This window comes from Octodon degus, unplaced genomic scaffold (assembly GCF_000260255.1).
Source record: "Octodon degus isolate 3935 unplaced genomic scaffold, OctDeg1.0 scaffold00166, whole genome shotgun sequence".
NCBI classification, from domain to species: domain Eukaryota; kingdom Metazoa; phylum Chordata; class Mammalia; order Rodentia; family Octodontidae; genus Octodon; species Octodon degus.
The window spans coordinates 4,422,817-4,435,016 of NW_004524742.1; the positions used below are offsets into that span (position 1 = coordinate 4,422,817).

The 12,200-nt window shown below is 40.3% G+C and overlaps 1 protein-coding gene across 1 annotated transcript in view; it reads right to left on the bottom strand.

The window, feature by feature from the left end:
* The window catches only part of LOC101571550 (formin), a 314,401-nt gene that overhangs the window by 139,349 nt on the left and 162,852 nt on the right, over positions 1–12,200 (bottom strand). The window contains exon 11 of the mRNA XM_004643140.2: positions 4,999–5,119. Within this exon, the coding sequence (XP_004643197.1) occupies positions 4,999–5,119 (121 nt within the window). The remainder of the gene's footprint in view (positions 1–4,998; positions 5,120–12,200) is intronic.

Sequence of the window (12,200 nt, forward strand, 5' to 3'; positions counted from 1 at the left end):
CCATTTCCCCAGCCCCATGAGCCATTTCCCCAGCCCCCCCATATTTTAATATACAACATTTCTAAATTTATTTGCCCACAAACTCCTTTCTAGTAAGCATCAATTCGTATTTCGTGCAATATTGGTGAGCGACACTCCGGGGAAACCCTCCATCTCTGGTCTTAGCAATGCTGCGTGTGGTGGGCAGGGGTTAGGAGGCTGGTATTAACTGGGATAATTGGAAAGAGAGATCCATTACCTGATGTAATAGTCTTCTATTGCCATTTTAACAAATTAGCACAAATTTAAGTGGTTTAAAACAACACAAACACATCTCGTCATTCTATAGGTTGAAAGTCTGATACATCTCACTGGGATGGATCCAAGGTGCTGACAGGCTGTATTCCCTTTTGTGGTCTCCGGGCAGAATCTGCTCCTTGCTTTTCCAATGCTACACGCTTCCTACATTCCTTGGCGCAATGCCCACTTCCTCTATCTTCAAAGTCAGCAATGCTATATCCCTCTGATCATTCTTCTGTAGTTATATCTCTCTCTGATCCCAGCCAAGGCAAACCTTCAGCTTTTTAAGATACATTTTAAAGATCCATGTGATTAGATTAGATACACTTGGCCAGTCCAGAATAATCTTCCTATCTCAACATGGTCAAAGTCTGTTATTTCCATGTAAGGTAACATAATCACAGATTCTACAGATTAGGGTTTGGATATCTTTAGAGGCCACTATTCTGCTTACCACATATGAGTTGGTAAGGATACTTTTAGAGTTTTTCCTAGGAAATAAGTTTGAGGAGTAAGAAACAAAAGATTATTATTAAAAAAAAATTAATGCATTTGATACAAGGTCTCACTACACAGTCTGGACTCATATGATCCTCCTTTTCTCAGCCTCCCTAGTGCTGGGATTACAGGAATGCACCACCACTCCCAGACTTGGTAGTGAGCTCAGCATGCCCAGGGCTGGGGCTGGCGTGGAATGTGGTACTGGGGATCATCCCTGCGCTTGCCTAAACAGGCACTCAGTCCACTGAGCTAGCTCGCCAGCCTAAAAAAAAATTATTATCTGTGATATCTCAACTGTTTCTCATAATATCACAGTAGTATCAGGGTAATAAAATCATTGTTTGATTAAGAGCTATAGAGTTAAAAATAAGGAACATGTTCCCCAGCATGAAGAACATGGTTCTGCCGAGAGATGGAATGTAACTGTAATACCAGCCTTTTGGAGGGTGAGTAAGAAAGCTTTAGAGTTCAAACCTAGCCTGGGGAATTTTGTAAGACTATTTCAAAATAAGGATTTGGCTAGGCCAGCGAGATGGCTCGCCAGACTAAGGCACCTGCTCAGGCAAGCTTAGGCAAGTGCAGGGATGGCGGTTTGATCCCTGGCACCACATGCCACGCCAGCCCTGCCCCCAGGGCAGGCTGAGCTGGCCAGAGTCTGGGCATAGTAGTGTGCGCCTGTGAGCCCAGCATGGGGGAGGCTGAAAGCAGGAGGATCACCAGGAGTCCAAGCTGCATAGTAAGACTTTGCAAACACCAAATACATTAAAAAATAAAAAAGAAAAAGAAAAAGATTTGACTGAACTGTGGATGCACCCAATATGAAGGCCCTGGACTTAGTATATAGTACCTCAAAAACAAAAACAACAAATGACAAGGAAAGATGTTTGGTTCTGTCTTCACAGTACAGACAAAGAAACATAAGGGCTTCTGCAGTCAGGTATTGCACACATAGAACAAGCTGGCCCCTCAGCAACAGGAAATGATTCTACCTTGGTAGAATCAGCTTTCCAATCAAAGGTGCATCTCCTCATTGGCTTTACTGGAGATTTCCTCACTCTAAGGAACCAGTGGGCACTCTGTCCTGTGATGCAGGTACTGCATTGTTCCATTGACAAGGGAGCAAATGACAAATGAGCAAATGTTTGCTGGTCACAGTGCTGAAGACTGAACCCAGGGCCTTTCGTGTTCCCCCACTGAGCTACATCCTGAGCTCCAGAAAATGAGTGTGTTCAATAGGTATTGGTTGCTTAACAAGCTCTTGTTTCTGCCAAGCCAGTAAAAGCTACTCATACGATTACAAAGTCTGAATTCTTAATCCCATGAATGCCGTGTATTCAGTTAAGCCCCCACCTAGACTGCCCTTCTCCCTTCCTCTCCTCAGCCCAAAGGAAGTTAGCTCCTCTGTCTATCTGATCTGTGAGTGTATACATACAGCCCTGGGAGTGTGCATGCACACGTGGGTGCCAACACAGGTTTAGCAACCCTTTTTCTGTCATTTGTCTCTTCACAAAGGTTTGTACTTTGAATACATCTTTGTGTTTGGATCTCAGTGACATGCACACATCTAGGCCTAAGGTTGGCTATGTTGATGTTGAATACATGCATGCTTTGGAGTCACAGCTAGCTTCAAAACACTGTTAGATGACCACCCCTAAAACACCAGCCAGGTACGTGAGCATCATGAACTTCACTCAGCCTCTTTACCTTGTGAGAGGCCAGAAATAATCATGTTTTCATAGAATCACCATAAGGATTCAAAGAGATGATCTCTGTAAAAAGCACCTGATAAATAATAATTACACTATAAGTTGTCAATGATACTATAATTCCCTGAACATGTATTTCACAAAAAGGCTAATCGAAGTTCTTGTCTCTCTGAAAGATGCTTGACAACCCCTACTTGTACCAGTGCCATTTGTATGACCACCAACCACAGGTTAGTACATAATCTATTGTTATAGTGTGGTTAACACTACTCAAAAAACTTTCTTTTCAAGGGTCACGTTGCTTAAAAAACTGGAGCCTGATACTTCTTGAAATTTGCTAATCACATCTGGTTTAGCTTTAGACATTTTCTGGGATTTTGCCAGCAGCTACGACATTTTAATGGCTACAATAAACCTCAAAGCCTCATCAAATCTTTGCTGTATGTGTGAATATTATGTCCTCTTCAATTAAACATTCAATCTTGGTTCACACCAAGGCCTTATGGAAAGGGACGTGAAACTTGATTGGGACGTGAGATGAAACGGAGCCACAATTCTGGCCATTTTGCCAGATGGTATTTAGAAGAAAAAGAAATTCATTAGAGAATCCAGGCTCTATATTTCCTTTAAATATTTACTGGGTACCTTTCATGTGTTAAAAATACTGGCATCTCTAAAGATTAGCAGGGCGTTTTTGTTTAAATATTTAGTTTGTGTGGGGTGGGAAGGAATTTCTTCATTCGTTTTGTGATACTTTGTGTCTTTTGGGGAAGCCCAGCTGTAAGAGGAACAACTGAAGCAATGCTCAGTTTTGCTTCCTTCAAGAGCTCCACCTGCTTCAGAAAGTCTGTATTTCCTGAAGACTGGCTGAGGAAAGTGTCAGCTGGAATAGGAAGAAGTCTGGGTGACACTTCGGTGCCTCCCTAGGGCCTTGGAGCCCTCTTCCCACTTTCTTCCTAAGTCACTGTTCTTATCCCTGCTATTTATCATCACATTCCCAAGAATGTCACAGGGAGGCAGACGGCCCCTGGAAGGAGAAAGGGGAAGATCAAACAGAGATCAGGTTTCTTTTTAAAAACCCACACAAGGGGTCAGGCCCAGGGTTTTATGAGAGCAAAGAGACACAGAGATGAGCGCTCCGGTTGGTCAGTTGGTCCCTCTGCTTGGTCGGTCTTGGCAAGGTGTGAACAGCTCCCATCTTTCCTTACTAACACGTGCTGCAGCCCTGAGGCCAGGCCGGGGCCCATTTCTGCCAATAGAGAGGGACAGAAAAAGCCTTGCACTGATGGCTTTGCTTTGCTTTATTCCAACAGCCATCAAGCACCTCATCTTAGATAAGGATAAAGTTGTCAGTTCTGTATGAGGGAAAAAGGGCTGCAAGGCCCCATGTGGTATTCTTGAACAGAATATCCGATTTGGTCCGATTTGCTCTTTCAACAACAACAACAAAATAGAAAAAGCCCACATGCTCCTTTAAAAATAATTTACAAGGTTGAAACATTCACTTGTAACTACTATCTTGCTTAAGCAAATTTTCTGCCTAAAGTAAAAAATAAATGGCTCTCCCTGCCATTGGGGAGCAGACCTTTCCCATTTTGCTTCCATTTCCAAGCTGTTCTTTGCCTGAGCCTTAATTTTCTGAGCACTCTTTCACAATAAACATTTTAAAAATGTTTATTTTATGTCTTAGTATAAAAATATTCCTGGTCGAAACTCTTCAATTTCCTCAGGCTGTCATCCTGGCACTCTGGCCTCCATTTCCACATTAACGTGCTCCCTCGACCCTGCAGAGCGCGTGAGCTGGAGCACATGAGCTCCCAGGCAAGTGGATTTATAGTCCTGGACAAAGAGAGGTCTCCACGGTGAAAGTGCAAGACTCCAGAAATGCCCAAGGAAAAGCCCCACCTGAGCAAAACTTAGCTTTCCAAAGAGCCAAAGGGGGCTTTCAGCATTTTGTTTTCTATAATTAAAAATGAAATTAAACTGAAATAGAATGTTTACTGTATGTCTTGTTATCATACATGGATGTCAGGAAGCAAAGTAAATAGGCTAAGAAAATGCCCAAGTTCTAATTGGACACACACCTGGTTAGCGGGAGGTACATCCACCTGCTATTGACTCCATGAACAAAACTTGTCTAAACCTCCTTTTTCTCACCTATAAAATGGAGATAATGTGACTCCTTCCTGATAGTGTTCTTATAAGAATAACAGGGAAAAATTATGCTTTTAATAAAGGGTTTCTGCTATTATAATAAAGTTGTAAATACTGAATGTCAATGTGACAAGATATAGACATAATAAACAAATGATCAACTAACATTAGCAAAGGAGAAAGACCCCTAAACACAGCACCTGCCAACAATGCTCAGAGTAAGAAAGTTCCAGGAGGGCCCCAGTTTCATTAAGTCTGTACCAATTCTACTATGTGAGCCAGATACAGATAATCCTCTAAAAGCATATTTTTAAAAAGTACTCTTAGCTATTGTCTAATAAAGATTGGTTTCTATTACCTTCTAGTTGCTTCTTCAGCTTTCTCAAATCTTCAGTGAGATCTTCAAACTTGACTTGGGAAGCCAGAAAGAAGTCCTGGGGTTCAGGCAGGGGGAAAACACTCTTTTCTGTCCCAGCTTCCTAAAGACATGGTAAACAAAAGTACACCTTACTTCCCAATTGTCCCTTTATTTGAAATTCCAAATTTTCAGTTGGGTGAGGGAGTTTTACATTCCATGATCAAATACGCATCATCACAACACTTGTCCGCTGTTCCTACACTTGGACTTGCCACTTAGAAGTACTTCTGTCTTTCTCAACATCTTTTTGGCTTATGGAGCTGAGGTCAGCCCCATGGGCGTGACACAGACTACATTGCGTCTTGCCCTTATGAATCGAGAGGAAACTGTTGGCGATGTCCTGGTCTTAAAGACTCCTCCCATGAATAAGAGCACAGATAGGACAGATGAACGTACTTACATTCAAAGTTCCTGCCTGAGTCATTCCATGTTAGGGTTTAGATAACTCATTTATCACATATGCACATGGATGTGAACCAGAAAAATGTGCTGCTATGGTCAAAGACGCCATCACATTCCCTGTGCCTTTTCCTGCTTCTCTCTGTAGCTTAAAGCTTGCGGGTGAATGAGTACATGACCAAATTCTCTCTGTACTTGCAAAAGTTTTCCAAATGTTGTGTGGCTTATCTTAGAAGATATTTACTGAGGGCATGTTTGGGTATGACCTGAACAAGCTCCACAGCTAAACCTGACAAAGGACTTCATCTGAGAAACATTGCTAAGGGACAAAAATCTTCCAGCACAATGGAACATAAGCTGAGTCTCAAATATCTTCTGCAGCCTCACTTGCCTTCCCCCTGAGTTGTTTAATGTCAGCTTTGCGCCTTGCATATCTTAGGCAGTGTTCGCTTATTGCTCTCTCCACACGCACTACTTTGCCAGCTTTCCTTCACATTCCATCTTTCCTACTGCCATTAGGACTAATTCCAAGCTCTAAAATTGCTTTACAAGGCACTTTATGATTTGGCTTCTGTCGACATCCACAGCCTTATGTCTACCTTCCCCCTATCTCCAACTCCCTTTCCTAAACCTTCATTAAACAACAGAAAAGGCCAGTCTCTTGCCTCTAGGCCTGTTATGGTTTGTGTCTAGTTGCCCCTCCAAAGCCTCATGCAGTCATGGGGGTGGGTTTCTAGACATTGTGATTAATTCACAACCCAGTGGTGGGATTCTGGGTGTGAGTGCTGCTGGGATTATGGGTGTGAGTGCTTCACCCAGGATGGGGCAGACAGCCTGAATATAACATAAGGGAGACAGAGTTTGGTCCCTGTTGCCATTGTTGCCACTACTCCTCCCTTTTGCTTTTGCTGTTTTGCTGTTTTCTGCCACCAAAAATCACTACCCTCTGCCATGTGCCAGCCTGCCTTGGAGCCAGCTGAGTATGGACTGACACCTCCACAAATTGTGAGCTAAATAAACCTTGCCTTCCTTAATTCTGAATGTCGGGTATTTTGTCCCAGCAGGAGAAGTGTCTGAGGCAAGGCCTTTGTCTACAAAAATATCCCTTTCCCAATCCCTCCCTAGAGACTCTTCACAACTCCTCATTTGTTGTTACTCTTCAGTCTCAAAACAAATGGCGCCTGCTCCAGGATTTCCTCCACCTCTCAGCAGTGACCTGTTTCCTCCTACAGGTGCTCCCCATACAGACATTGTTGCAGCACTCACTCTGCTCATTTCAAAATTGCTTATGTGTCTTCCCATCAGACTGTAAACACCCCAAGAAAAGGAATGAAGTCTTGTCCTAGGTATGCTGTACAGTGGAGGGGGTATCAGTAAGCTTTGGCTTTGGGTAGTGGGCAACATTACAGGCAACCTAGGAAACACTGTTTTGTGAAGTTTGTACCTTTAGCAGCAGATATCTAGTTTAGTTTGTTTTGTCACATTTTTCTCATGGTTTCAGGAATTCTCTGGACTTTTCCCCTTCCTTTAAACTATTTAGGTTTATTTGGGAGGCTTGGAGAAGCTATTTTTCTCATTTTATAATGACACAATGTTTTGGGGTTTTTCAAATATTCCTATACTTATTCTGCTACTTAAAAATCAATGAGAGCAATACACTAAGCTGAGTCAAGACAGAACATCTAAGGCAGCACTGCACACCCCCACCCAGGGGCACCTGGAATGGAAGAGCTCAGGCACTGGACTGTATCTCTTCTCACCTCTGAACTATTTATCAGACCCAGCCTTGGTTCCCATTTTTCTTGAGAGAGAGAGAGAGAGAGAGAGAGAGAGAGAGAGAGAGAGAGAGAGAGAATGCTGCTTAAAAAATCAGCCTGGTAGAAGCTCTTGTGAAAATTGTTCAGTGGGAGTTCAAAGGTGTAACTGAATGGATCTCCTTAACTTCCACAGACCAGACCTGGACATAGACATGCAGGAAACCTGGAGCAGAGGGCACCTTTCTTCAGCTAATTGCCCATCAAGACTAACCACAGAAATCATCACTGACATTCCTTAGGGAAAAGGCTTGCTTTATAAATCTCATACTTTCACACTTTTGCTGAGTGAAATGCATTTTGCACAGTGAAAGCCAGGAAAGAACTACACAAATGCAGACTTTTTATTTTTCCTAGACTGGGTCTAGCCCATATTTGCAGCTATCCTTATAAGTTTTTCCTCCATAAAACAAATCCCACTGGGTTCAATGACAGTCATGTATCATAAGCAAAGACTCAACATTCCAAACAATGTATTTGACTTGGTAAATAGAAGCAAAAAATCCCCACGCTATGCCAACTGAGGGTTAGAAATGTTGTTTTTTAAGATTCTTCAGGATAATTCTTCTGCTACATTTATCTGGTGTCCGAAGGGGAGGAGGGGACCTGTTCACTCACTTGATTCTTTCCATGCTTCCAATCCCAAACCAGTTAGATGAGAACTGAATCAAGTGCAATGATCAGGTTCAATGTTGATCTTATGAGAAAATTTGATTCACTTCTTGGGTAGTCACACACACATGTGTGACTGCAGGCATGGGAGAACTCAGATACTGTTTCTAAATTTCCTGGAGCACAGTATGTCTTCCCGTCCCCCAAATTAGCTATCAACCTTTCCATTTAATTCTTTATAAGACACATTCACTACCCTCTTGTGGATATTTGTATTGTATCTACCTCAGCCTGGGCTTACCGGAACCTGCATTGCAGACACTAAAAAGGAGACAATGATGAACATGGCAGTTCAGGGGGTACAGCCACGGTGCTGGCTGACTGCCTGGTGAGGTACAGCCAGGGCAACAGAAGGTGCTGCATGAGAGATTCAAAGGAAGTCGTTCTCGCTTCAGCAGCGAGGGCTTCAGTGATGTCCTACAGAGGTCAGGGTAGAAGCAAAAACTTCATGGAAGGAGGAGCATGTAAAATTGGACTGGATTATTTTTGTGTATTTCTTTTCTTCCATTTTAAAAAAGTGATACATGTTTATTATGTTTAGTTATTCAAAGAAAAATTTAAGAATTCATTCTCCTTGGGCCGGCCAAATAGCTCAGCGGATTAAAGCACCTGCTTAGGCAGACACAGGGGCCAGGGTTCGATCCCTGATGTGCCATGCCAGCCCTGCCCCTAAGGGGTGCTGAGAAGATGACTGAGACTGGGCGTGGTGGCGCGTGCCTGTAATCCCAGCTCTTGGGAGGCTGTAAACAGGCCGACCACTATGAGTCTTATCTACATAGTGAGACCCTGTAGACCCTTACTAAAAATACAGTCAAAAGAATTCATTCTTCTAATCTTAACATCTAGAAATACACAGTGGAATACATGTCTTCTCAAAGTTTTCTGTGTTTACATATATTTGAGATTATATATACATATTAATTTAAAAACAGTCAGTAATACTTTCTAGTATCATAAAATTGCCCATAAACATTTTTCATAGTAGTATGTTACTCTGCAGTATGAAGGACATCATTTATTTGACCTTAGTGCCTATCATTAGATAGCCAAATATTTTCCCAGTATTTTGCTATTATCCATTTTTATAAGCAGAATAATGCTATAAGTGCTTCATTTCTTGAGGACGAAAATTCCTAGAAAAGTGATCTGTATTTCTGTGGTTTTTGATACAATGAGCTCAAAAGCAGGTCATGCACATAAATTAGAAAATGGGTCCCCTGCAGATAGGCACAACTCCCTAGGCAAACAGCTTGACAAGGACAGAGTGTCTTCCTATGGATTTCTTAAAAAGCCCCCTTCATAGGAGTTTGGTACATCGAGGGCAGGCTAGGTATGAGTCCCTTGACCTAGCAGCTGTAAACAGAATAACCTGGTGAACTATACGTGGCAGTTGTGAGAAAGATGTGACCAACATACACTGCCGATTCTGTATCTAATTGGAAATTTATATCTGTTGCTCTTCTAAATTACCTGTTGTGTCTCTTGTCATTTTTTATGAGAAAGGACATGTCATCTCATCCTTACTAATTCTAAAAGACTTGTCTCTTCTATTGCAAATATTTTCCCCAGTATATTACTTAGAAGTGGGTTTTCTTTAAGTCATTTTTGAGATGCTGAGGTTTTAAAATATTTTAATTAGGAAATGAAGGTTTTTTTAACTTTTCTGCATTTGATGCTATCATTCTTGCTTTTGTTGTTTCTGTTTTGAAAGAATTTCACTATTCAAAATTGAAAACACTATCTGCATATATTTTCTTACATTCCTTCTATGACTTTTTGTTTGTGTTTTTTTTCAATTCTTTAGAAATTTACTTTGGTCTTTGGTATAAGGTAGAGGACATTCTTTAAATTTTTCTTCTTTGCAATTACTTGAAATTATTCATTTATCCCCTACTTAGCACATTTAATTGGTCCATTTCTGAGATTTTATTTCCATTTTCTTGAATTATTCAACTAGTAATTAATCAACAATTATTATCTTTCTAATATTCCTGTTTTTAAATCCTGATTAAAAATTGCATTGTTCTCACATATAATATTTCAAATCATTGTTTCAATCTCTAAGATTGCAATTTTAACTAATATTTTCCACTATGGAATGTATTACTTTAAAAAGATAGAATGAAAATATAACAAAATATATAACATTATCTAAAATATATAAACTATATAAAACCATATAACAAAGATTAATTCTCTTAACCACTTTTTATGTATAGAGTAGAATACTGCTAACTTTAAGAACAAGTGTGCACAGCAACTAGGCCTTGCATGATTGAACTCGGAGATCTGCTGAACATCAATTTCTATCTCCATCTTCCCCTAGTACCTGCCAGCTACAGGTCCACGAGTTTGAGTACTTTGGTTACTTTTATAAGAGAACTGTGTAATGTTTGTGTTTCTGTAATTGGATTACTTTCTTCTTAGCATAATGTTAAAAGTTAATCCCCATTGCAGCATAGGACAGTATTTTTTTCTTTTTTTTTATAACTGAATAATGGTCTATAGTTTCTTTAGCTATTCATTTGTTGATATTTAGAGTATTTCTAAATTTTGGCTAATTTTTAATAATGCTGCAAGAAATATGAAAGTGAAGCCATCTCTTTGTTTTGCATAAAAACACAAAAGTAAAAAAAAAACCCAAAAGTGAGACTGCTACATCATGTGGTAGCTCTATTGCTAATATCTTGAGGAACCTCTGCGTTTTTACTATTTCACATTCTTGCCAATCACACTCAAGGATTTCAATCCTCACATCTTTGTTGACACTTATTTTCTGCTTCTTAATAAATAGTGGCTCTCTGAACAGATGTGAGGTGCTATTGCTATGGTCTTAATTTGCATTTTTATATTTATTAACGATGTTGAGCTTCCCTGCATGCACCTGTATGTGCACCTGTATTTTTTTGTTTTTTGTTTTCTGCTTGCCTTTATATGTTTAAGTCCTTCTTAGGACTTTCAGTAAAACTATGTAATGTTCTTCAAATAGCTCTATACTTTTCTAGGTAAATCCATAAGCATATATTACTATATTACTGACATACAACATCATTGAGAGTCTTAGTGAAAAGATCTTTAAATGTATTATTTCTGGAGAGCAGTATAAGACCAAAGAGATGTTTTGTACAATAGCTGGAGATTAAGATAGTGCTAGGTAGGGAGAACATCAAAAGCAAAAGCATGTTAGTAAGTAAGCACAGCGTGTGTTTGGAAAATATAGTCGGGTTAGATCACAGAATATGTGTACAGGGGCATGGTTATAAAAGGTTGGAATTACACTGTGTAACATCTTAATTTGCTTGCAAATGGGGAGTCATTTCTGCTTTGAGTTAAAAAAAAAAGGTGATGCCAGAGCCACATGTCAAGAAGATGTGGGGTGGCACAGAGCGGTGCTGTCCAGAGGACCAGAGACGAGACAGAAAGCACTGCGTTCTCCACACTAGTTGACTTACAGCCTAAGTTGTCTGGAGTAAGTAGGAAAGAGAAATACAGAAAGATGGCAGAAAACCAATTAGTTGAAGGACCAAGAAGAAGCAAAAATGAGCACACAGCTTCATTCCAGAATGACCACAATTTATGACATCCTGGCTAGAAGTAGGAGAGAAACCTGGTGGGCTGGGATAAACCTGACTGGAGAATCATTCAGAACAGATAAACCCATAGTGAAGATTGGGGAGAAGGGCAGGGAAATTATTACAGAGTTTATGAGTATTTAGCTCATGTGTTGGGTGAAATTCAAAGCTTTCTGAACACAAGACCCTGGAATCTTTGTTTTTCTTCAGTGTGTTGTGTTGTGAATACTACCTACATGGCTAATTAGGGTGAGTTCTAACAACATCTTCCTTGAGACTTTCTCTGTTCATATGGATTGCTATATTTCTCAACAATTTAACAATAAACTTTCTTTTCTTCTCAAAGTTTGGGCTCCTTGTTCCCACTTTACCAAGAATGAATGAAATAAAAAATTATGCTAAGTGGAGTCTCACAAAAATGTTTATTTCTCTTTCAAATACAATCTAAGCAGAGAAGATTTTTTTCAAAATTTATGTCTCCTGACTCCAACTTGATGATAGATGCATTACTGATATAATTCTGTTACTCTATCTTCTTTCTTAAATTTTATTCTATATCTCAGAATCCATTTCCAACTGAACCCAGTTTGCTCAATGGCTCTAGAGTTCCTCACAGTCTGGCCAGTAGGTACCAAGGCACCCAGGGTTCTCTCTAAAGCTATAGTATACAGTGGATTGAGAATCA